General features: G+C 48.8%; 1 protein-coding gene across 5 annotated transcripts; it reads left to right on the forward strand.

Annotated features, from left to right (window-relative positions):
• LOC140408364 (uncharacterized) lies at window positions 1–26,477 on the forward strand. 5 transcript variants are annotated; one of them, XM_072495462.1, is made up of 5 exons: window positions 1–176; window positions 8,152–8,208; window positions 8,478–8,766; window positions 20,801–21,003; window positions 23,791–26,477. In XM_072495462.1, exons 1-5 carry the CDS (start codon window positions 77–79, stop codon window positions 23,805–23,807), a joined length of 666 nt encoding a protein of 221 aa, XP_072351563.1. In that variant the 5' UTR covers window positions 1–76; the 3' UTR covers window positions 23,808–26,477. The 5 variants fall into 5 exon arrangements, 4 of the variants coding, with proteins under 4 accessions (XP_072351563.1, XP_072351566.1, XP_072351564.1 ...); XM_072495465.1 differs by lacking the exon at window positions 20,801–21,003; XM_072495463.1 differs by lacking the exon at window positions 23,791–26,477 and having other exon boundaries at window positions 18,982–23,784.
• The last annotated feature ends 848 nt before the right edge of the window (window positions 26,478–27,325 follow it).

Below are 27,325 nucleotides of genomic sequence, written 5' to 3' on the forward strand. Positions count from 1 at the left end.
GTGGGAGGGATGGCTGCTGCCAGCAACGTACCCACCCGAGATTGGAATTGCCGAGGGGCCCAGTCACCTGTGAGTGATGGCGGGTGGATGGGAGGGCGGGGGATGTTTGGCAGCAGGGCTCTCAACGGCCCTAACCCTCCACTCCCGTCCCAACATTCCGATGTCAGGTGAATCAGGTGAGTGCCTCTGAACGAGGGACCCCCCCACTACCGCCATTCCTGGAAGTCCACTGGCAACCCGGAGATGGTTTGCTTTATGGCATCATGTGTGGCAAGACCCCACTCGTCGTTAGTCAATTTAGAGGCGGAAAGATGGCAGGATTTCCAATTAAATATCCCGCCTCCCCATCAAACATGAAAGGCACTAAATTCCATCCCTACTCTCAGGCAGAAACAGAATTTAGCAGAAAAATTCCAAGTTGGGTCTTTTACCAATATATAATGACTCCATATTAGCACAGGGCTAAATCACTGGCTTTTAAAACAGACCAGGACAGGCCAGCAGCACAGTTCAATTCCTGTACGAAGCCTCTCTGAACAGGCGCCGGAATGTGGAGACTAGGGGCTTTTCACAGTAACTTCATTTGAAGCCTACTTGTGACAATAGGCGATTTTCATTTCATTTCATCTGTGTGAATTTCATTTGCCAATTATTTGCCCATTCTGCAATTTTATGAATGTCTTCCTGTAATTTGTTGTATTGACCATCCACCCAGTTTGCTCTCATCTGCAAATTTAGACATTGGGTTGGATTCTCCGAATGGAGAATCTGGGGCGACATTCTCCGACCCCCCCGCCGGGTCGGAGAATCGCCGGGGGCTGGCGTGAATCCCGCCCCTACCGGTTGCCGAAGTCTCCGGCACCGGATATTCGGCGGGGGCGGGAATCGCGCCGGTTGGCAGGCCCCCCCCGCTCGATTCTCTGGCCCGGATGGGCCGAAGTCCCGCCGATAAATTGCCTGTCCCGCCGGCGTAAATTAAATCACCTACCTTACCGGCGGGACAAGGCGGTGTGGGCGGGCTCCGGGGTCCTGGGAGGGGCGCGGGGTGATCTGCCATGGCGGCCTGGCCCGCGATCGGGGCCCCCCGATCCGCGGGCGGGCCTGTGCCGTGGGGGCACTCTTTCCCTTCTGCCTCCGCCACGGTCTCCACCATGGTGGAGGTGGAAGAGACTCCATCCACTGCGCATGCGTGGGAAACTGTCAGGACGCTGACGCTCCCGCGCATGCGCCGCCCGGAGATGTCATTTCCGTGCCAGCTGGCAAGGCAATAAAGGCCGTTTCCGCCAGCTGGCGGGGCGGAAATTCCTCCGGCGTCGGCCTAGCCCCTCGATGTTGGGGCTCGGCCCCCAAAGATGCGGAGCATTCCGCACCTTTGGGGCGGCGCGATGCCCGTCTGATTGGCGCCGTCTTGGGCACCAGTCGGCGGACATCGCGCCGTTTCCGGAGAATATCGCCCTAGGTGTCAGGAGAAAATCGGGATTGGTGCCAGCCACCTGTCCCATCGTCCCCGGGAGCACCCCTTTAACCACCGCATCCTCAAACACCTCCATCAGCAATGGCATCAACCTATCCAGAAATGTTTTGTAGAATTCCACCGGGAACCCATTTGGCTCCGTGGCTTTACCCGTTTGTATCTTCCCTATCGCCGTCCGAACCTCTTCAATCTCCACTGGCTCTTCCAACCTTGCCCATTCCTCCTTTCCTACTCGAGGACACTCCAGCCCCCCCAAAAGCCCCTCATATCCCACTCATCCCCTGGTGGCTCCGACCTATACAGCCTTTTATAAAACTCCTCAAATACCCTGTTCAGATGCTCTGGTGCCACCACCGGCCCCTTCGCCCCATTCTAAACCCGAACAATCTCTCGCAATACAGCCTGCTCGTGGCACTGCCCCGCCAACAAGTGACTGGCCTTCTGCCGTATTCATATACTAGCCCCTTGCCCGCCTCAACTGATGTACTACTTTCCCTGTAGACTAAAAGGTCAAACCGTGCTTGCAGTTCCTTTCTACTGACCAAACATTGCGGAGTTGGGTCTTCCGCATTCTTCCCATCAAGATTTCATCTACCAGCCGCTGCCGCCCCTCCCTTACCTTCCTATCCCCCTGCGCCTTAAACAAGATGATCTTGCCCCTCACCACTGCCTCCCAAATCACCGCCGGTGAGACTTCCCCATTCTTATTGAACCCCACATAATCATCAATCATTTTTCCCACCCTCACACAAAAACTCGGATCCGCGATCAGCCCCACATCCAACCTCCATGTCGGCCTCTGTGCCGACCCCTTCTAAGTCTCCACCTAAAATTAATTGATGCATGTCCAAACATGGTATGGCAGCCAACATCTTCTTCATAAACCCTACATCATACCGATTTGGGGCAGACATGCTAACCACCAACCTCCCCTCCAAAGCACCCGTCACTATAACGTATCTGCCCCCCTGATCTTCCACCCCATTTTCCATCTGAAACCTAACTCTCTTACCCCAAGTACTGCTACCTCCAGGCCCTGCTATCAAAGCCCGAGTGGAACACCTGACACACCAAACCCGTCCAAAGTCTAAGCTGGTCCTTCACCCTTAAGTGGGTCTTCTGCAACATCATCACGTCGGATCTCAAGCTCTTCAAGTGCGGGAAGACTTGCGAGCACTTCACTGGTCCACCCAACCCCCGCACGTTCCACATTACCATTTGGACTGGGGGTCTCTCACCCCCCCCCCCCTTCCAACCTTTTCCATGTAAAATAAATCTGTAATTATAAATGTGGAATTGTTATGTGTATTAGTGCGCAATATTCATTTCCGCAAGGCCATGGTGGGTGGGGGTGGGTGCAAGGTTGCAGGTTTTCCTGGGGCATCCACTACTCTTGCGCCAGCCCTGCTGAACCGCCACAGTTTGTATGATAATGGTGCTCCCATGGTGGTGTTAGGCCAGGATTTCCTGGTTTCTGACCCAGTGAGGATGAAGGAACAGCAATAAACTGCCAAAATAAATGATATAGTTTCGATGCAGTTACTCATTTATCAAGGCTGCGTAAATAGAGCCATTGTCGACTTGAACAAATGTGCTGCAAAAATGATGAGTCGCTCCTTTCATCGTATTTTACAGCTTTTCCCTAAGCGCTTCCAAATGTGAATGATTTCATTCCGCACAAGACACCCGATACTGAGTTAGATAAATTACACCAGGATGCTTTCAGAAAGGCAACAATGGCCACTTGAAAAGTGAGATTCTTTCTACCAGCGCTGGTAAAAAAAAATCAGTGGGAAGTGGACAGTGTTGATAACTCTATCATGTGAATGGGAGGGGCTGGGTGGAGAGAGGGGGGAGGAGCATGAGAATCTGACGGAGGTGTCATGGTGTACATGAGCAAGCGCAATACAGTGAGGGGCCAAGTAACCCACAGCTGTTCCAAAATCTCTGTTAACTTCCCATCGTCGTTTTTGAACCCCATCCATGAATGGGGTGGCACGGCGGCACAGTGGTTAGCACTGCAGCCTCACAGCACCAGGGACCCGGGTTCAATTACATTCTCGGATGTCTGTCTGTGGGGAGTTTGCACTTTCTCCCCATGTCTGCGTGCATTTCCTCTGAGTGTTCCAGTTTCCTCCCACAGTCCAAAAATGTGCAGGTTAGATGGACTTGCCATGCTAAATTGCTCCTCAGTATCCTAAAGGTTGGGTAGGGTTGCTGGGTTGCGATGGGGAGTGGGCTTGAGTGGGGTGTTTTTTCCGTGGGCCGGTGCAGACTCGATGGGCCGGATGTCCTCCTTCTGCACTGTAAATTCTATGATTCGATGAACCTGCTGCTTCCTCCAGCTCCCCAACCTTCCCTGATATCCAGGTTCCTCTAATTCTGACCTCTTTCGCATCCCCAATTTCCTCTTTACGTGGCTCAGCATCATATCTCATCTTGTAATGAAGTGCATTGGGACATGTTGTCACGTTAAAGGCACTATGTAAATACAAGATGTTGTTGTACTGTGCCCGGCAAGTTTTTTAAAAAAATATATATTTTTTCAAATTTTCAATAAAACACTCCAATCAGAAAAAAAGAATAAAGCACAAAACAAGCAAAAATTATACATGCAATTTCCAACAAAATACAAGAAACCCCATTTAACAAATAAACACGCCAGTAAGGAAAACGCCCCACTCTAACCTAAACAAAACAAAAAAAACAAACGGCACCCCCCCCCCCCCCCAGGTTGCTGCTGCTATTGACCTCCACCTAATGTTCCGCGAGAAGGTCTAGGAATGGTTGCCACCGCCTGGAGAACGCCTGTGATGCGACCATCAATTCACTCAAGGACTCGTGTCGGAGTAAAACAGTGGTTTTAATTAACTATCAACTTTGCCTGCCTGCGACTGGTACATACCGAGGGCAATCCCACGGGCCAGCTACTCTTATACTCCTTCAAAGGGGCGGAGCCATGGGCGGAGCCCGTACATTCTCCAACATCCTCCCAACATCTCCCCCTGTGGGTGAAGCCATACAATGGCCCACAGATAAAACCCACAGGGTTAATAACATAGAACATAACTGGTGAATTGACTGTATTTACAAACATAGAACATAACTGGTGAATTGACTGTATTTACAAACATAGAACATAACTGGTGAATTAACTGTATTTACATTCACCACACCCTACACAGACCCTCGCAAGGCAAACTTTATCCTCTCCAGCTTGATGAACTCTGCCATATCGTTAATCCAAGCTTCCACGCTTGGGGGCTTCGCATCCCTCCACATTAGTAGGATCCTCCGCCGGGCTATCAGGGACGCAAAGGCCAGAACACCAGACTCTTTTGGCTCCCGGCTCTTCCGATACCCCAAATAATGCTATCCCCCAGCTCGGCTTGACCCGGGTGTTCACCACTTTGGACATAGTCCTCGCAAAGCCCCTCCAGAACCCCTCCAGCGCCGGGCATGTCCAGAACATATGGGCATGATTTGCTGGGCTCCCCGAGCACCTCGCACACCTGTCCTCCACCCCAAAAAACCTACTCATACTCCCCCCTGTCATATGCGCCCTATGGACAACTTTGAACTGTATTAGGCTGAGCCTGGTGCAAGAGGAGGAAGAATTAACCCTACTCAGGGCATCATCCCACAGATCTTCATCCAGATCCTCCCCCAGCTCCTCCTCCCACATACCCTTTAACTCCTCCACCGAGGCCTCCTCCGCCTCCTGCAGTTCCTGATAGATCGCCGAGACCTTGCCTTCTCCAACCCATACACCCGAAATCACCCTGTCCTGAATCCTTCGTGCTGGGAGCAGCGGAAATTCCCTCACCTGCCGCCTCACAAACGCCCTCACTTGCATGTACCTAAAAGCATTCCCGGGAGGTAACCCAAATTTCTCCTCTAGCGCCCCTAGGCTCGCAAAAGTCCCATCGATGAATAGGTCCTCCAGTTTTTTATCCCCAGCCCGATGCCAGCTCAGAAACCCCCCATCCATCCTACCCAGAACTAACCTGTGGTTCTCTCATATCGGGGACCAGACCGAGGCCCCCACCTTGCCCCCATGTCGCCTCCACTGCCCCCAGATCTTCAGAGTCGCCGCCACCACTGGATTCGTCGTGTACCTTGTCGGCGGAAGCGGCAACAGTGCCGTCACCAGCGCCCCCAGACTCGTACCCACACAAGACGCCACCTCTAGCCTCTTCCACGCTGACCCCTCTCCCTCCATTACCCACTTACGGATCATCGCCACATTAGCTGCCCAATAATAGCCACATAGATTCGGCAGCGCCAGCCTCCCCCTGTCCCTGCTACGTTCCAAAAACACCCTCTTCACCCTCGGGGTCCTATTTGCCCATACGAATCCCATAATACCCCTGCTTACCCATTTAAAAAAAGCCTTGGGGATTAGGATGGGCAGGCACTGGAACACAAACAGGAACCTCGGGAGGACCGTCATCTTGACCGACTGCACCCTACCCGCAAGGGAGAGTGGCAGCATATCCCATCTCTTGAAGTCCTCCTCCATCTGTTCCACCAACCGTGTCAAATTGAGCTTGTGCAGAGCTCCCCAGCTCCTAGCTACCTGGATCCCCAGGTATCGGAAGCTTCTCTCCGCCCTCTTCAGAGTTGGTCGTCTATCCCCTTTCCCTGGTCCCCCACATGCACCACAAAGAGCTCACTTTTCCCCACATTGAGTTTATAGCCCGAGAAGTCCCCAAACTCCCTAAGGATCCGCATAACCTCCGCCATCCCCTCCACTGGGTCTGCAACATATAACAACAGGTCATCAGCATATAACGACACCCGGTGTTCCTCACCCCCCACCCCCCCCGGACCAATCCCCTCCAGTTCCTAGACTCCCTCAGTGCCATGGCCAGCGGCTCAATTGCCAGTGCAAACAACAAGGGGGATAAGGGACACCCCTGCCTCGTCCCGCGGTACAACCTAAAGTACTCCGACCTCTGCCGGTTCGTAGCCACACTCGCCACTGGGGCCCTATATAACAGCCTGAACCATCTTATGAACCCTTCCCCGAACCCAAACCTCCCAAGCACTTCCCAGAGATACTCCCACTCCACCCGATCAAAGGCCTTCTCCGCGTCCATAGTCGCCACCACCTCCGCTTCCCCTTCCACCGATGGCATCATGATCACATTTAAGAGGCTCCGCACATTCGTGTTTAACTGACTGCCCTTCACAAACCCCGTCTGGTCCTCATGGATCACCCCCGGGACACATTCCTCAATCCTCGTAGCCAGCACCTTCGCCAACAACTTAGCATCTACATTGAGGAGCGAAATCGGCCAATACGATCCACATTGCAATGGATCCTTATCCCGCTTCAAAATCAATGAGAACAGCGCCAGGGACATTGTCGGGGGCAGGGTCCCCTCCTCCCTCGCCTCATTAAAAGTTCTCACCAGCAACGGGCCCAGCAGGTCCACATACTTTCGGTAAAATTCAACCGGGAACCCGTCCGGTCACGGGGCCTTCCCTGCCTGCATGCTCCCCAATCCTTTAACCAGCTCCTCCAGCCCAATCTCGCCCCCAGACCAGCCACCTGCTCTTCCTCCACCCTCGGGAACCTCAGTTGGTCCAAGAATCGCCGCATCCCCTCCCCCGCTGGGGGCTCAGACGTATACAGATCCCCATAGAAGTCCCTAAATACCTTGTTTATTCTCACCGCACTCCGCACCGCATTCCCCCCTCTATCTCTAATTCCACCAATCTCCCTCGCTGCCTCCCTCTTACGAAGCTGATGTGCCAGCATCCGGCTCGCCTTCTCCCCACACTCATATACCGCCCCCTGCATTTTCCTCCACTGCGTCTCTGCTTTTCCCGTGGTCAATAGATCAAATTCCATTTTGAGGTTTCGTCGCTCCCTAAGCAGCCCCTCCTCGGGGGGGGGGGGTGCCCGGCAAGTTTTAAGACACCAATGGTCGCATGGGCTTTTGAAGGTTCTTGGACTTGGTCCTAATGAATGAAGAAAGGACACTGAATAATGAAAGAAGTCATCCCTCACCTGAAACATCTTTCGAAAGGCAAAGCTGAAACAAGTTACAATAAATCTATCACTTTCTCTCCCTCGGTTCAAATTGTTTTTCTTTGTAAAAAAAATTGTTCTGTTTCTAAAGTGAGCCCTGATGATATATTCAGAGGGGATATGTGGGTTAGCACTGTGGACAAGCTAACATCATTACATGGGCTGCTGAATATTTCAGTCCCAGCTCCCTTTGCTATTTCATGATGGTTTATTTTCTAACAGACTGTGAATATTATGAATCCCAATTGGAATTAAAATCCAGCCTATTTTAAAATGTATTCTCATTCTGGAGCGAGAATTGCCTCTGATACTGTGGCTGAAGGTGATATCCATAAAGCTGCAATTTTTGATATTGCAATAAAACAATTCGAAACATGTTGACGGCGCAAATGAAAAGTTGCGTTTAATGATAAATACTCAGTATTTATTTAAAACATTTCTAAAAACCTTCTTGAAAAAATCTATTTTTAAAGCTATCTCAGACAATCTCATTTGACCATTAATAATCAACATGATTAATTTTACCATCAAGACTGCTCTTTTCTTTTAAAAGGAAATGGTTTCAAGATATTATCACCAACTTCAATGTCCCTTTGTTTGTTTCTGTCACATGAATATTTTTTTGAATGTTTTTTAGGAAATGCTGAAGAGGTTATATCACGTTCTGACTCCCGGGAGTTACCAAGCCAATTGAGTGAGACAACTGATTTAACCTGCAATGTTGAAGCTAAAAAACTAATGGGATTTAATAATTTATATTTTTACTGATATTAATTCTGCTGCCTCAGCCCACAGTAACACCTCTAGACCAGCTGCTCAGAAATATCATCTGTACTCACTGTCTAAACATGTTATGAACCCAAAATAATGAGATGGGAAAACCGATGATGAAGTTAATGTTAATTCTCTGCCATTGTTTGACTCCTGAAACGGATTGTGATGATGACTCTCTTCCCATGCTAGGAGTTCGCCCCTCCTTTTCCGAATGGGATAAAGCACTTCACTGTTGGCTGCCCCACGCAATTACCTCAACCAAGTGCACCCAAGGGTGTCCAGCCCATCTGACAACCCCCTCCCTGAGCCTTCAGCCCCAAGGAGGACAGCATTGCAACACCCGTGCTCCTCAAGAATACTCTTGGACCCTCAAGATCCAGACCACCAGGGGATGCCCGCCAAAGTCATCTCAGGCAACAGGGTGTGGAAGGCAGCAGACCACTACAAACTCAGCTGGGGATCCTGGACGTAGTGTGAGGTGAGGAAGTGTAGGTAACTGTAGTACCTAGTGGACTCGGGTGAACATAGGCACTGGTTAAGAAAGCTCACCACTGTAAATAGGAACTTGCAAATAAACATCACTTTGTTCACCAGCAGATCCTGCGCCCTGTCATTTCATGGCGCCAAGCTCTGCAAACCCCTGCACACACTCAGTGCTTCATCCCTGTGCAGTGTGAGAGTTCCGTGCTATGTCTTTGCCAGCTCCCACACTGATGACTCAGTGAAGCCGCGTTCCTGCAGGCAACCACCCTGCCCGCCTGGCATCAACGCTCAGGCCTCTCATTGCAGCCGCCTTCTCCAGTGATGAGGATGCCGTGGGCTGACAAAGTGTAGAGAGGCTGGGCCACCCCGGAGGCGAGATGGAGGAACACACCAGGACCCCTAACCTCGGAGGGGGATGTAGCAGATGTGAGCTCATCCCATGTCTCTAAACCTCATGATAAGCCCTTTCCTTGGCAGGATGTGCTCAGCTCTCTGTCAGGCAGGAATCAGACATATTGCTGAGGAAGAGAGGAGCATCACACTGTCCTCAATGCAAGTCATCATCATTCTCCCACAGATCCTGGCCAATGGGTTTCGCGCCCTGCTGGCACCAAACTAATCCTGAGATAACAGTGCCCACTGTTGGAGATATCATCACCCCCTAGCCCCAGTGGTTAGCACTGCTGCTTCACAGCACTAGGAACCCAAGTTCAATTCCGGCCTTGAGTGACAGTGTGTGTAAAGTTTGCATGTTCTCCCTGTGTCTGCGTGGGTTTCCTCCGGGTGCTCTGGTTTCCTCCCACAGTCCAAAGACGTGAAGGTTAGGAGGGGTTATAGGATAGGGTGGGAGAGTGGGCCTAGGTAGGGTGAATGGAAGATAAGGCCTGCTCGTGACCCCTCGTGACTGACCTCCAATCCTGGCCCCTAGTTGAACTAACCCCACATCCTCTCCGGTGCACCAGAACAGTGACGAGCCTGGGGAATCATGGCTGCCTGAGCGTTAACCTTCGATATCCTCCTCGGAGGTGAAGCTGCCAGGTTCATGTTTGTGTGGACTTGTTGTAATTGATGCCGGTGCCCGGTGAATATTCCGTGAGGGGTGAAGGTCCGGAGAGAGTACTCGCTAATGACATGCTAATGTATTAAAATGAGGTTCCTGGGCACGTGCGGTGTGATTTGCACTACTCCACTTGCGAGGTTTGGGGGGCGGGGGGTAGAGTTCAAGTTCAAGACCCTAACGCACCAGAGTGAATCACGTTTTTTGATTCTCTCCGAATGTTGAGCCCACACCGAGCTTCTCATCGATGCAGAGAGTGAGGGGGCTCACAGTCGCCCTCCGTGAGTGCGGAGGGGGGGGGGGGGGGGGGGGTGCAGAAGGATTTAAAGGGAACTGTGCACAGAAAAAAAAATTACCATGCACAACAGTTCCTATTTAACATGGACATAGATTGGATCACAGTGGCAACATGGAATTAGGATTAGAAATAAATAAATCTCATTGTTATAGCACCTTTCGCAATCTCAAGGTGCTCCAAAGTGTCCTACAGATAATTAACTTCTTTGACGTCCCATCACTGTTGTAGAATAGGGAAACGTGGCAGTTACTTTATTTAGAGCAAGGTCCCAAAACCAGCACTGAGACAAATAAACAGAGAATCTGTATTTCTAGTGATGATGGCTCTGATTTAAACCCCTTTCAATTGACTCTGCTTCCACCGCACTCTCAGGCAATCCGAACCGCTTGCTGTGTTAAAAAGGCTTTCCTCATATTGCCATGGCGTCTTTTGCCAATACAGGGATGAGTACTGTTTGGGATGCTGGGCAACCTCCCCAAATGGGCTGGTTTAGCACAGTGGGCTAAACAGCTGGCTTGTAATGCAGAACAAGGCCAGCAGCGCGGGTTCAATTCCCATACCGGCCTCCCCGAACAGGCGCCGGAATGTGGCGACTAGGGGCTTTTCACAGTAACGTCATTGAAGCCTACTTGTCACGATAAGCGATTATTATTATTACTCTTCAAATAGTGCGATGGGATCTTTTACACGTACCCACATCCGTGTAATATCAGGCCCAAAACTTGGGATCTTCCCAATATGTTTTGGCACTATCCTCATGAATTACCTGCTTTGCCATTAGGGGAGCTGTGCCTTCCTCTTTGTGCTGCCCTGACAATCAGGGGTTGCCGCTGGTAAACTAAACTGCGGGAACTGACCTCTCTTCTGCTCTGTGCTGCTCCACTGAAAGCCACTGAGTGGGGAGTGATCAATACCACATTAAAATGCTTCAAAGACACCAATTAAAAAAAGAGGATTAAGTTGTAAATCATTGTCAGAATATTAAGGTCCACATATTACACAACCTTTAGAGATTAACTATCAACTGTTTCTCAGTGCCAGTGTACTTTCCATACAGATTCTGTCATCGTCACCCCCGGAATCCAAGTATTGTAATCTAATATGCATAAATTTTAAAAAAACAAGAAAAAGTAATTTTTGTCAAGAGAAGTTAACGAGTTCCATTGATCTGCCACTTCATTAAATTGCTCATCAGACATTTTATTACTGCTCTGATAGATCATTTATTACTTTTTTTAGGCCCTTTATCTCCACGGGAGTAATGACTCAATGGTAAACGATAGGGAGCTGGTGAGGGTTGAAAGTCAGTGATGTCCAAACCTGGCCTGGTGTCCATGTTACCATGTGTTGCAGGGTGGGACTCTGCCAGGGTGTTATGTATTTAAGGCAACGGTTCAACTCTGATGGTGTGCAGTCTGTGAACGGCAGAGAGCCTTTCTGGCGAATACAGTAAGATTGATGCACTGTCTTCGGAACACCAACGGGCTCTCAATATTCTTTGTATTCTACAGTTTCTTAAAAATGGAACAGAAAATGAATTTTAAATTATATTATAATTGTGTGTGCTCCTTAACTGCAGTGGAGACTGTGTGAACTGAATGGAAGTGTACTAAAATTAACAGTGACCTGGGACTTAACATTAAAGGCATCACATGAATTGGACTTTATTAATAATATCTGTTTTACTTTTCAACAGTTAATTACTGGGACATGCAGAGTGTTTGACATAACTATGGATCGCGAAAAACACAACATTAACAGTTTAGACTCCAGTACTGAAAGGTGATAGATTTCAGCTCTATTTAATTGATTGACAAGTGTAATGAACGCTTCGAAAGAAAGAGCAGATATTGAAAGATAATCTAATCAAGGTCTTTTAACCATGCCTTAAATTATGATGACATAAATACAGCAGGTTCTAATCACCACCTGAATTGTAAGATTAGATGGAAAGTATGAAAAAGTGCTGGATATCCATGGCAGGTTGTAAAGTCACCATAGTCCCAGGTGACCATAGGCTGCTTTCCATTTTGAAGGAGAGAGCCGACTGGTGGCGATTTAACCTGAGGATCACAACACCTCAGGCGAGGGGCAAGGTTGAGAAGGTGGAGCCTTCATGAATAAACTGAGCTGGTGCGGGAATTGAACCCACGCTGTGGGCCTCGCTCTGCATCACAAACCAGCTGTCCAGCCCACTGAGCGAAACGGGCCCACTCCACAGCAGATTAGTCAGCATCCGAACATACGATTGGTTTATGTTTGGGGTGGGCTCTTAATTAAAAATGGACATCCTATCGAACACATTAACCCTTTCACAGACATTCATAATAAAATATGGCCATGATGATAGATATAATGTACAAAGACTGAGAGATTCAATTCTGTGGTGCCTGGCTTTAGGGCATTTAAGAAAAGATCATGGGATGTGGGTGTCACTGCTTGCTGGGCCATTTCAGAGGGCAATAAAGAGTCAACTGCATTGCTGTGGACCTGGAGCCACACATATCCACACCGGGTAAGCCCATAACACAATAAGATATAGGACTAGAATTAGGCCTTTTGGCCCATTGAGTCTGCTTCGCCATTCAATCATGGCTGATATTTTTCTCATCCCCATTCTCCTGCCTTCTACCCATAACCTCTGATCCCCTTATTAATCAAGAACCTATATACCTCTGTCTTAAAGACACCCAGTGATTTGGTCTCCACAACTTTCTGTGGCAAAGAGTTCCACAGACTCACCACCCTCTGGCTGAAGAAATTCCCCCTCATCCCTGTTTAAATGATCGTCCCTTCAGCCTGAGGCTGTGCCCTCTGGTTCTAGTTTTTCCTGCAAGTGGAAACATCCTCTCCATGTCCACTCTATCCAGGCCTCGCAGTATTCTGTGAGTTTCAATAAGATCCCCCCCCTCATCCTTCTAAACTCCAACGAGTACAGACCCAGAGTCCTCAACCGACAAGCTCTACATTCCAGGGATCATTCTTGTGAATCTCCTCTGGACCCTTTCCAAAGCCAGGACATTCTTCCTTAGATACGGGGTCCAAAATTGCTCACAATACTCCAAATGGGGTCTGACCAGAGCCTTATACAGCCTCAGAAGTACATCCCTGGTCTTGTATTCTAGCCCTCTGTACATGAATGCTGAGGGTAAGGCTGGCAGATTTCCTTTCCTAACAGGCACCAGTGAACCAAATGGATTTTTTAACAGTTATCATGGTCACCATTATTGCGACGCTTTGTATTCTAGATTTATTATTTGAATTTAAACTCAATCAGCTACTGTGCGGGGAATTCAACCCATGTCCCCAGAACACCAGCCTGGACTGCTGGCTTATTAGTCCAGTGACATTACCTTTATGTCACCATCTCTCCTAAACGCATGTGTAAGTATTCTCAATATGATTCTGGACTTGGTTTTGAAGATGGACAAGTAGTGGGAGAGCAGTTTGGTGTAGTCATCATAATTTAGTTAGTCTTAACATAATTATGAATAAGGACAAAGATAAAACAGGAGCTAAAGTTCTAAACTGGGACGAGGCCAATTTTACTAAACTGGGGAATGAATTAGCAAAAGTGGACTGGAAACAGCTACATGAAAGTCAATCAGTGTTAGAGGAGTGGGAGCATTCGAAGCAGAGATTCAACTAGTTCAGAGTAAATATGATCCCGCAAAGAAAAAGGACAGGATGATCAAACCAAGAGCCCTCTGAGATTTTAAAAAATTTGTTCATGGAACGTGGGCCTCACAGGCTGTGCCTGCATTTATTGCCCACCCCTAATTGCCCTTTAGGGGGCAGTTTTCTTTTAAAAAGTACCCAATTATTTTCCAATTATTTTATTTTATTTTTTTATTAAGGGGCAATTTAGCGTGTTCAATCCACCTAATCTGCACATCTTTTGGGTTGTGGGGCGAAACCCACGCAAACACGGGGAGAATGTGCAAACTCCACACGGACAGTGACCCAGAGCCGGGATCGAACCTGGGACCTCGGCGCCGTGAGGCAGCAGGGCTAACCGCTGTGCCACCGTGCGGCCCTTTATTTTCCAATTAAGGGGCAATTTAGTATGACCAACCCACCTACCCTGCACATCTTTGGGTTGTGGGAGTGAGACCCACGCAGACACGGGGAGAATGTGCAAACTCCACGCGGGCGGTGACCTGGGGCCGAGATCAAACCCGGGTCCTCAGCGCCGTAGGCAACAGTGCTAACCACTGTGCCACCGTGCTGCCCTTATTAGTGGGGAGTTAAGATTCAACCACATTGCTGTGGGTCTGGAGTCACATGTAGGCCAGACCAGGTAAGGATGGCAGATTTCCTTCCCTAAAGGATATTCGTGAACCAGATGGGTTTTTACGACAATTTGCAATGTTTTCACGGTCATCATTAGACTTTTAATTCCAGATTTTTATTGAATTCAAATTTCACCATCTGTAGTGGTGGCATTTGAACCCGGGTCCCCAGAGCATTACTCTGGCTCTCTGAACTGCTAGCCGAGTGATTGGGGTGGCACGGTAGCACAGTGGTTAGCACTGCTGCCTCACAGCTCCAGGGACCCGGGTTCAATACCAGCCTTGGTTCACTGTCTGTGTGGAGTTTGCATGTCCTCCCCATGTCTGCGTGGGTTTCCTCCCACAGTCCAAAGATGTACGGGGTAGATGGATCGCCCATGCTAAATTGTCCTTTAGTGTCCAGAGGTGTGCAGGTTAGGTTATGGGGTTGCAGGGATAGGGTGGGACATGGATCGGTGCAGACTCGATGGGCTGAATGGCCTCCTTCTGCACTGTAGGGATTCTATGATTCTATGTCAATACCACTATGCCACCGCCTCAGTCAAGGAGCATGCGAATAAGATAAGGCAAAAAAGGGAAGGTATTGTCAGATGCTGAGAACTCAATACTACAGAAATCTAAGAGGAGCATAGAAAGTGCCGAGAGGTAAGATCAGAAAGGAAATTAGGATAGCAAAGAGAGGGCATGAAAGTATATTGGCAGTCAAAATTGAGGCGAACCCAACAATGTTTATCAATACTTTATGAGTAAGCAGATAGTGAAGGAAAGAGTAGGGCCCATAAAAGATATGTATAGAGGCAGAAATATGTGGGTATGGTTCTTAATGAATACTTTGCATCTGTCTTCACAAAAGAACATGACGGATGCACACGTTGTAATTCATTAAGAGGAGTGTGAACTATTTAATACAATAAACATAGGAGAGAGGAATTATTAAGGGGAATAGCATCCTTGAACGAGGATAAGTCACCAGGGCCAGACAAAATGTACCCCATCCTGTTAAAAGAAGCCTGGGAGAAAATAACAAATGCTCTGACCCATTATTTTCCAATCCTCACTCGATGGGGGTGTGGTGCTGGAAGATTGGAGGACTGCGAATATTGCACCATTGTTTAAAAATTGAGTGGCGTCAATACGGTCCGGAACGCACATACAGTAGACACTGTTTGTGAGCCCAACCCGGTATTCTCCGGGGCCTCCGCCATTCTCTGCCTCCAATGGGCCGAGTTCTCGATTGCGCGGTTCACTTGTGCTTTTAAAAATCGTGAAACCGTCATCGTGGCTGATAAGGGTGAGAGAGGAGGTAGGACACAGAGAGAAGCGATGTTGGGCTGCCTGGTCGGCCACTGGTCGGGCAGGCTGGGGTGGGGCCCTGCCAGGGCCGAGGGAATGGGCCAAGTGGCCGGGATGACCCCCACAGGACTGGGGCCTGTAAGGCAGCCATCTTGTTGCGCACGTCACTGACCACCCACCTTGGCCCCTAGTTCTGCAGAGTGACACCGAACGCATGGGTGACTCCACCCCCGCACCCCACCCTCCGCCGCACCCCCCACCAGCCTGCCACTCGCCAGCGCGACATCAGGCAGCCCAACAGGACAATGCCCACTGTAGCCATGACGGGGGTAACCGTGGAGCATAATGCTGGCAAGGGTGGCACCAGCCGACAGTACCCCTGGCAGCAGGGACAGACGCCAGGGCAAGAGGCCCCCCTTGTGCTGGGGATCGATGGGACCAGGGTTGCGAAGATGGGGGGGGGGGGGGGGTAACATTTGGGTGCGGAGCCCACAGTGCCAACCTTGGCCACCATGTAGCCCGTTGGACCTGGTTGGCCACGGGGGTATGCACCATGCTAACATGTCAGCCTTTCATCCCCTGCACACAATGGATATTGGAATTCAACCAGCAATGGTGGCCTTCCTGCTAATCGCCGCAGCCCTGGGGAATGCCCTGCGGCTGTACGAGCTGGAGCTGCTCAAGGAGGAGGAGGAAGCCACAGCAGCAGAGCGTCCCGCAGAGGAACAGAAAGCAGCCACCCTGCTTGGAGAGCCAGCTGCCCAACAGGCTGAGGAGGGGGAGAAGGCTGTGCCAAGGAGGTGCTGTTCAGGCCTCGTGTGTACCGGCAGCACCTGTCATTAGAGGACCTGCTGGACCGGGCCTGCCGTCGAAGGCTCCGGCTGAGCAAGGAGACAGTGCAACATATCTGCACCTGGCACCGCGCGGATATGGGGGTAGGCACCTCCTGGTGGCCGTCAAGGTGACAGTCGCCCTGAACATTTACGCGCCGGGAGCCTTCCAGGTGCCGTGTGGGGTCCTGTCCTGAATCTCGGAGACCTCGGTGCACAGGTGCATCCGTGCCATAACGGATGCCCTATATGTCCAGGCGGTTCAATACATCCACTTCAATGTGGGCTGACTCCACCAGGATGCCCGGGCAGCGGGGCTCGCCATCATCGGCGGGATGCCCCGGGTTCAGGGGATGTTCGACGGGATGCATGTCCCCCTACGAATAGCTGCAGATGACAGGGGCGTCTACACAAACCGAAAGGGGTTCCACTCGATGAACGTGCAGCTGATATGTGACCATCAGATGTGCATCATACACGTTTGTGCCCGCTACCTAGGCTGTGTGCATGACACCTCATCTTGGCACACTTAACGATTCCTGACATGTTCGAGATGCCCACCCGACTGGATGATTGGCTCCTGGGCGACAGGGGCTATCCACTGCGGTCATGACTGATGACACCAATCCGGACGCCACAGGCTGACGCGGAGACCCGCTACAACGACGCCCATACAGCGACCAATGATCAAGTGGTGCTTTGGCCTCCTGAAGATACGGTTCTGGTGCCTGGACCGCTCTGGAGGTGCCTTCCCATATGATGCTGAGAAAGTTGTCTGCATCATGGTGGCCTGCTGTGTCATCCACAACATTGCGCAGCAGAGGGGCAACGCGCTGGAGGAGGAGGGGGAACGCCAGACCTCCTCCAATGAGGAGGAAGTGGGGGAGGGCGAGGATGGGCAGGACATGGAGCCCAGGCAGGCGAGGGAGGCTGCACAACATGTGTACCAAGGCCAATGCGCATGGGATGCTCTGATCGCCTCCAGGTTCACCAACTGGGCTGGGGGGGTCTGGCCAGGGCATGGACACCGAATCCCCCCGCCCCGCCCCCTGGATTGTCTGCAATCCTCTCCATGAAATGTACCTGCTGCGCTATGGAATCGAGGCCCTGGGTTGGCAGTAACACCAGGTCTGGTTCATGGGATGAAGGATGATGACAAACCCTCTCTGCGATGAGCTCTGGTGCTCCCCATCATTTGACAGCATCAGACTTCTGCCCACAGTGGCACTTTCCACCGTCCACCTGGAAGTTCCCTGCATCCGAGACAGCCATTCCAATACATGGTCCCATCAGATCCCTGGGGTGACGGTGGTGGCAACGGTCTAGAAAAAGAAAATTGGCAAAACAAAAGCTGCGAATTAAACCGCAAGTAGTAAACAAAGCAGTATTGTTAAGAGATTACAATGGAAATGAAATCACGATGCAAGAATGCAAGCTTGATGTCAATGTAAAAAACAGAATTCACACGTTGATATTTTCCGTTGCAGTGGAACGCGAATCTCTACTAGGAGTAGGAGCTTATGAGGAACTTCAGCGAGTTCAGCGGGTTTACAGTGCAGACGGCACTGCAATCAAGGCGAATGCAAAGCCAGTAATACATGTACCGAGACGTGTACCTGCTCCATTAAAAGACAAATTGAAGGCTGAACTAGAAGAGGAAGACCATGAAAGTTCATTGGACATGAATGAAGAGGTGATAACAAGGATCTTCGAATCTGTGCAGGAGAAAGATGATTGTTAAAGCTCTAAAATGGAACAACCAGCTGGAAATTGAAGAAATAATCCCCATTTTGGAGGACATTGACCTGTCCAAGGTACAGCAACACGAGGATTTGCAGGTCACTAACTTGTCTTCAATTTCGAAGGCACCCAATCATCTGCTGACATTAGATGCCTCCCCAGTTCATGGACACATACAGCTCTCAAACGCCAGCGCCATGGATCAACCAAACCCCTTCAATCCAGCAAAAGCTCCAGAAACAGCTTATTCCATGGCCAAGACCAGCACCAAGGATGATGACAAAGGTTCACAGGCAGATGTTGTCAGAATTACGGCAAGGCATACACGGGAGTGCTCCTAGGTCAATCTTTATTGACTTGTGCACAAGGAGAGCAACTCAATGGGACTCACTGCAATGCTCTGTCTGAGTCCAGCGAAGCAGAAACAGTTATAGCTTTTTCGACCAATAGATTTACAGTTTGCAGTCTAATTATTTGCATGTCACACACACCAATAATATCACAGTTAAACTTTCATTTTAAACCAATGAAAGGATAGTAATTCTAGCCAATAGAAAACAGGGCAAATGGACCAATAGAAAAATGAGCACTTTCAATCCTTCTTTTGCATAATTATCTCCCCTCCTCCCCTTGAACGTTATGGTAGTTTACAGAAAAGTGCATTCTTATTAAGGCTACCTCCATCATTCTGTCTCCACAGACCCACATCATTCACTAAGAAAAAGGATAATATGGTTTCCACGCGGACCCATGGGTCCTTCACGAAGGAACAGGATGTTAGGGATTCCACAATGTGAGCATTGGCCTATCCAAGTTCGAGGATGCTCGCACTAAAGCTAAGAAAAAAGGAAAAGAAAGAGGTGGGACTGGATTCGCCATTCCTGAGGCTGGTCTGGGAATCATCCAACAGAAGTTAATTAAATCGCTAACTTTGGATGGTTCTGTCAGTTTTATCCTGATAGTTACACCAAAAGAGTAAGATGAAAAAAAGACAATTCCAGCTCCAGAGTAACTGCTTAAAAAATCCAGAACCTGCCTTGAACGGGACACCCTTGATGCACTATCAATTACCCAAAGACGAGGGTAGTGGAATAATTGAGGCTTTATTGAGCAAAGATGTTGTGCCTCCTGTAGCTGGAACCAGAATGGCTGCAGCACCGGTGAGCACACACATTTATACCCCGCCTACTGGGCAGAGCCAGCAGGCAGGTATTTACCCATGTACCTCTATTATACGGACAGTGCCGTAATACATGTAATACAACTAGTGGTGACTGCCACACCCCGCACACACATGGCCCCGCAGGGGACCCAGCACACTACCCTCCCTCTTCCATCCCCATGCAATCAGACCAGACCTGTGGTCTGAACCGATCCGACCACCCCCCTCCTCTTGGTCCCACAAAACCCCTCTCTCCAGGTACAACCCGACACCCTCACCCCCCTCGGTCCGAACCAACACTGCTGAATTCAGAATGTCCAATTCACCTATCAAGCACGTCTTTTGGGATTTGTGGGAGGAAACCGGAGAACCCAACGGAAACCCAAGCAGACACAGGGAGAACGTGCAGACTCCGCACAGTGACCCAAGTCAGGAATCAAACCTGGGACACTGGTGCTGTGAAGCAACAGTGCTAACCAATGTGCTACCGTGCTGCCCCAAAGTGGATAAGAAGGCAAATGGCATCCTTTCATTTATTAGCGAAGGCATAGAATATAAGAGCCTGGAGGGTTATATGGGAACTATATAAAACATTAGTTGGGCTACAACTAATGTCCTGTGTGCAGGTTTGGTTACCTCATAGCAGAATAGATTTAATTGCATTTGAGAGGGTACAGAGTAGATTTACGAGGATGCTGCCAGGACTGGAAAATTGCAGCTATGAGGGAAATTGGATAGGCTGCGCTGTTCTCCTTTGGGCAGAGGAAGCTGAGAGGAGATTTGATTGAGGTGGATAAGGTTTTGATGGGTCTGGTTCGGGGTGATAGGAGTCTGCAACTCACTGCCCGAAAGGGTGGTAGAGGCAGAAACCCTCAACCCATTATAAAGGTGTTTGGGTATGCACCTCAAAGGTGTAGCCATCGGGAATGGCCACTTACAAAGGGAAGTATGGCCACTTGCAAAGAATCATGGGAAATATGACCAATGCAGGATCCAGACGAACTCAGAGCTTAAGTATATATTAGTCACGAGATAACCAGACACTATCGAAACCCCCAGCCGATTTGCATTCTAATGGCCCATTTCCCCAGAACAAAAGACTTGTACTCAGGTATCAGATACAGATACAGACTCATTGGCGCCACTCCCTTCACCCAGGAAGCCCAAACAGCCAAGGTCAATGACCGCTCAGGACACGCCCAGCCATCAAGGCACCTGCCCCTTTATTGGCTAAATTTGAAGGCAGTAATCGATGCCTGCCGAATTATTGGGTACAAAGCTAAGGACCGCCCAAAAGAGCGCAAAACCCCCGAAGGATAAAAAGAGACACTGCCATGTGTTCGGTCTCTTTTGGCAGTTATGCACCGGCACTCTCTTGGCCCCGGCTTACGCCTAAAACCAATTGCAGCACCACGACCAGAAGCAAGTTCAAGACCAACGATCGCTACCAGACGGATGAGCCCAGCAGAAACAAAGTCACTTCTCCAGACCCAGCCACGCAAGATCCGAACATAGGCCTTGTTCCTCTGCATAAAGCCGGGTGCCTGAAGTTGAGTACAGGTTGTTGTAGTGTTAGGTATAAATTAGCTTGTAGTGTTTTATGTTGTATGTCGAAGTAATTCTTGTGTGTAAATAAACTATTATTGAACTTGAACTAACTAACTGGTTGTTTGGTCTTTGATCGATATCTGGTAAAGCCTTGTGGTGGTATCATTTGATACCTGGCGACTCTGAAAAGCAATATTATCATTAATAACTATCAGTATCCAGTTAAACTGAGCAACATTATTGGTGACTCCGGTGCGAATTGGCAACATTATTGGCGAACTCTGGTGGGACTCGACCTAGAAGTGATTTTGTCACTCCGAGAGAACCCACAAAACGTTGAATTAGAAATCCAATTGGGAAAAGTGAAAGAAACCACAAGTGTAAGGCCCGTATCGATCAAATCTCCAAGATTCAGAAGTGTGTATTAACTTGCATGCGTACTAACAGGGATATAAGGTAACCTCGTTGGATTTTGTCGCGTAAACTATCGGGAGTATTGTGAACCGGAAAATAGCTTAGGCCATACCCGCTGTTCGAATCGCCGCCCTATTCCCCCCTGTCCCAAATTTACGGTAGAGGAAACGAGATACTAGTAGCAATGGCAGCAAAGGCAATGGAACGCCTAATGAATCCGCAGGAACCCGAGGTCGCAGCGACCAGTAGAGCAGAGCAGTGCCCCATATGGGAAGAGGAATTGAGAAAGTACTTAAAGGGGAAAGGATGGCCCCTTTGGTTCGAGTTTTGTTCAAATGAAGAGTCAGGTCCGGGAAGCATAGGACAAACCTGGTGGGATAACCTAACCGAGACACATAAAAAGAATGCAGGGAAAGTTAGTAAGATGATGGCAATCATGTCCTGTCTGGCACAATTGGGAGGCACAGAGGAGGTCGTGAGGATGCTCCGCAGACAGAGAAAGAGGAGTAGAGTGAGGGAAATTTTAGTGAATGTGAGAAAGTTAATGAGCAACTCCGAGAGCAGCTAGCAGCTAAAGACAAGGAGATGGCTGATGTCAAGCGGGCACACCAATCTTGTATAGTTCACCTAAGCAGCTTTCAGGCACAATACGATAAGGCCTACCAAGATACACAACGTGCAGTTTTGGCAAGAGAAGAGACGGAACAGCAGATAGAACAGTTAAAGAAACAATGTGCAGATTTGAAGGCAGCTTTATGAGCACTCCATAGTTACACAACGGAACAAAGGCAGAGTTCAGTAGATCACGGCAAATGTTGGCAATAAATAGCCAGGTTACAGTTACTGCTCTCAGTGCACAACGGATTCAGAGACACCTTTGGACCAGATTTAGATCAGGAAAATGGCCCCGATTGGCAGGAACTCAATGAAACTGCTGTTGGATATGTAGAAGACACTGAGAATCAGAATAGAGCCCCCCAGGCCCCGAAAAGGAAAGCACCCGCACCACCGACTGCACAGGCAGCACACAGCCCCACAACCACGCAACGCAAGTCACCGATTGATGATGAACCCAATTTTGTGTATACCACCTCACTAACCATCACACAATTGAGAGATGCGTGCGACAAAATAGAACCATTCCAACCCACAGCAGACCCGCATCATTTCTTTGAGCGAGTAAGACAACAGACAGTAAAGTACGGTCTGGACGAACCGGAGGACGTGAAGCTTATAGTAATGAGCCTTGACCCATCCGTTAGCTCAGCATTACCCGATCCACAGAATGTAGGAGGAGGAAGCCTCCAGGACATGAAGACAGCTATTTTAAATGCAATTGGTTACAACAGAGGAGACCCCATAGAAGGTCTAAACCGTTGTAGACAAAAGAAGGGAGAGCATCCGACTGCATATGCAGGTCACCTTTGGATCCATTTTGAAGCGGTATTTGGGGAATTGAACCGCGCAAACTTAGATAACGACAACATAACTAAATGGACTCGTACTTTAGTCTCCCACGGCACAGAAGCAGGTCAAAAGGCCTGTGTAAATTACGACCCCGCAGACGCCACACATAATGAAGTTTGAGTTTTAAAGAGATTCTCCAGAGCTTGGGAACAATCCCTACACAGGAAGGCAGATCAGGAACAGGTAGAAGCAAATATGCACTCAGTCAGGACTAGCCAGGGACCCACATGGATAAATGAGGGTAGAGGAGAAGTCCAATGTCCCAGGGAACCATACCCAAGGAAGCAATACACCAGAGAGCCTGCTCCACCTTCCGTGCCCCGGGGGTCATGTTACAACTTTGGGTAGTCAGGACACTTCGCCCGAGATTGCAGGAGACCCCCACCACCAGCTAGACTAGCCCCCAGTTATGAAAGAGAACACCACCCACAGCTGCCCCATGCAAACTGTGAGCGCTTACCCGCCACTTCTCATGGCAGGGACACCTCAGCAATGCCACTTCATTTTTGTTTCTCTCCTCCTTCCTCTCTTCTTCGGTCACACTACACCGACTCCATATGCTAGTTATTACACTCAGGCCAAATGTGATTGCGGCTAACAAATATATAAAACTGGCCGCCCTGAAATTCGGCTGCTTAAGATAAACCTCAACCTCCCATGGTTGTGATTTAAGAAAGACGGGACGGAGAGATTGTCCGCCCACTCACCGCATCGACCACAAGCTGCCGGAATCCTTGCACTGAAACAGAATTTCTTCTTCCGGATGTCTTGTCTTTAAAATGGTTATTTAAAAAAAATAAAAATGAGGGAGTCTCTCGTGGTGACGATTCTAATGGGTAATTGAAGTTAAAGAGAGAAAGACAAAAAAAACGTGATGTTAACCAACGATAATAACAGATACTATGCTTGCACCCTCAGGAATATACAAGGAATGAAGAACAAAAAGACAAGATGAAGACAGAACTGATGACCCCCATTATGATCATCGCTAGACTCCTACAACTGCGCGCGTTATAAGCTTTTGTACGCTACACCACACCAGCCCCGAACATGACCACACAACATGATACCCCTAGCCCGGACACCATACCACACATAGAGATACACACTGATACCCCCATATGGTGCGAAAACATTGTAAAATGGTATTCCCTTTCCTACACAGTAGAAGCCCTTTTGGCAATAGCGATACTCTGCAGTGTCGTTCAGACACTCAGACTCCGCAAATGGTGAAGGAGGGCCTCCCGCTCCCCGATATATAAACTCCGAGTCCCTTTCCTTGGAATCCACCAAACCCCACAAACCTTTTAAACCTTCATTCTGACAAAATAAAGATTGTATTTTTCTATGATTGTAATGGATTAAGTAGAGATGTGATGCTGCTGTTGTTGTTTAAAATTTTGTATTGTACATAAGTTCCGTTTGATATTTGCCAGCAGCATGAGTGTAGCTTAGGTAATGACAGTTAGAGGTTCCCTTGTGTAAATAAGTTAAATGTATGATTAAATGTTTATAGTGGCCCCTTAGAATTTATGAATGTGTGATGTATTAAAAACTTAGGTAAATGCTCCAAAAACATAGGACAGAGTAGTGTAGAACCTGTCCTTGACCAAGGGTAACCGGCACACCAAAGACTGATGAGGGATCAATAGTGTGAGCCATCACGCTTCGCGTTCAGGATCAAAAGGACGGGATGTAGCCACCTGGGATGGCCACTTACAAAGAGAAGTATGGCCACTTGCAAAGAATCACGGGAAATATGGCCAATGCAGGATCCAGACGAATTCAGAGCTTAAGTATATATTGGCCACTAGATAACCAGACACTATCGAAACCCCCAGCCGATTTGCATTCTAATGGCCCATTTCCCCAGAACAAAAGACTTGTACTCAGGTATCAGACACAGGTACAGACTCATCGGCGCCACTCCCTTCACCCAGGAAGCCCAAACAGCCAAGGTCAATGACCGCTCAGGACATACCCAGCTGTCAAGGCACCCGCTCCTTTTGATAATAACTATCAGTGTCCAGTTAAAAAGAGCAACATTATTGGTGGCTCTGGTGCGAATTGGCAACAAAGGTTACAGACCAAATGCTGGAAAATGGGATTGGCTTGGTGGCTCATTTTTGGGATGGCACAGACACAATGGGCAGAGTGGCCTCCTGTGGGGTAAATTTTGTGAAATATCTGAAAAGGAGGAATGTACAAAGATGTGGGAGGGGGAGAGGTTGGAGGAGTATCAGTAAATGAATTGCTCCTTAGGAGAGCCAGAAAGGACACAATGGTCTAAATGACCTGCTCTGGTGTTGTAACAACTCTCTGATTCTATGTTGGGCAGGAAGTGGACGCTCATCATGATCTGGTTTAGCATAGTGGGCTAAACAGCTAGCTTATACTGCAGAACAAGGCCAGCAGCACGGGTTCAATTCCTGTACCAGCCTCTCCGAACAGGTGCCGGAATGTGGCCACTAGGGGCTTTTCAGAGTAACTTCATTTGAAGCCTACTTGTGACAATAAGCGATTTTCATTTTTCATCTGGATGAGTGCCACTCGCCATACTCCACCTGACCCCACTTTCAAAGAACATAGGCTACTATTGGTTACCATGCTGCCTCTAATTACCAGAGTAACAGCTCCTGCATGCTCCTGCTACCCCTCCCCAGGCACCCCTATCTCACCCTCCTGATAGCCCCTTTCTGACGCAAACTTTCCCCTTTCCAATCCAATCACCCTCACTATCCACCCTGGCTGTTCTTTTCCCAAACTGTTCCCTTCCGAAACAAGTGCTCCTCTTCCCAATCTTGCTGGAACCGCCTCGTCGGGCCTTTCCATTCAAAGACAGGGATTGCAGAAATTGGAAGTAGCACAACATCTTATCCTTGTGCACGGTGCCCTTAATGTGGGTCAAGATCAAAATGGACTTGAGGCCAAAGAAGGAAATTTGAGGAAAGAATTAAAATCGCCGTCAAGCAGCGAGCTTTGAAGTGTGACTTCGAGGAAGAGAGGAAATTGGAGACGTGGCAGGATTATAGAAGGATCTTGTGATATGTGGGGCCTAAATGGGTGAGGGGACAGTTGCCAATGTTGGGGAAAGGGGAATTTGAACCCTGGGAATTAAATTGGTTTCAGCGGTTTAGTGGGACTGGGTTGAGGGAGCACAAAGTGTGTCTTGTAGATGACGTGAATTCACGAGGATGTTGTTCAGGATGATTCTTGTGGAAAGTTCTCAAAGAGGGGAGTGAGGCTTGTAGTGTTTGTGTAGGCCAGCCAGGTTTGGTGATAGATGGACAAACTATTTGTGCACTTGATCTGTTCAAATGAACAGCCCTAGGATTTGTGAGAATGAGGATAGGGATTGCTCCAAGGGAATGATCAGAGTGTAGACATTGAGGGCAAAAGCATCAAACAGGGAAGTGAGAAAATGGTTGGCCAAATGGACAGCTATAACGTTTTGTGGAAAATGGAAGAACAAAGGGTGGGATTTTCCTGCCAGCGGGATCACCCGGTCCCACCAAAGGCGATATCCCCAAGCAGGTTCCCTGGCAGCTGGTTGGGCAAGCCACTCAAAATGGAACGGAAGATCCCACTGGTGGCTAATGGCGGCAGGAGGGTGGGGGGTTGGGAGGGGTGGATATCCCGCCTAAAGACATTGCCTACATCCAGGGATTGAAGCACATAATCTATGCTGACATTTCAACGCAGTGCAGGGGGAGTGAAATGTTTGACTGATACTCTGTCAGATAGAAGATCCCATGATGCATTCAAAGCAAAGCAGGAGAGTTCTTCTGTTGTCCTGTCCAATTTTTATCCTTCAACCAACATCATTAAAAGAACAGATGATTGCTGTTTTTGGGACGTTATTGTGTGAAAATTGTCTGCCGTGTTTCCTTATGTCACAACAGTGACTGTCCTTCATTGACAATATCTCCATATTTCACCAGACATCATCTGGAATAGATTGAGGAACAGTACATTGTCAGCTTTAATGAATTATATTTTACAATGTGTTAGCTATGAAATGCCTTTCAATGTAAGTTTACTTTGTTTTATTCTTTCATGGGATGTGGGTGTCGCTGTTGCCCATCCCTAATTGCCCTTGAACTGAGTATTATCTCAAGATTATAAGGGGACCACCTCTGTCACGCATCCAGCGAGTGCTCTCCCGTGGTTGTGCTGTTATTAGATCTTGTGTTCTTGTATCTGTGCAGACCATGATCCCAGTCACAATTGCAGCAGGATTGGTGATGATCCCAGGAATGATTGTGCCACCACGGGAGACGATGGTGTATTGGTAATATCACTGGACTAGAAATCCAGAGACGCAGACTAATGTTCTGGGGCCATGGGTTCAAGTTTAATTTGATTGAAAAGCTGGCTTCAGTAATGGTGGCTATGAAATCAATGTTTTTTTTCTTTTTTTAAATTTAGAGTGCCCAATTCATTTTTTTCCAAT

The sequence above is a fragment of the Scyliorhinus torazame genome, chromosome 3 (genome assembly GCF_047496885.1).
Source record: "Scyliorhinus torazame isolate Kashiwa2021f chromosome 3, sScyTor2.1, whole genome shotgun sequence".
NCBI classification, from domain to species: domain Eukaryota; kingdom Metazoa; phylum Chordata; class Chondrichthyes; order Carcharhiniformes; family Scyliorhinidae; genus Scyliorhinus; species Scyliorhinus torazame.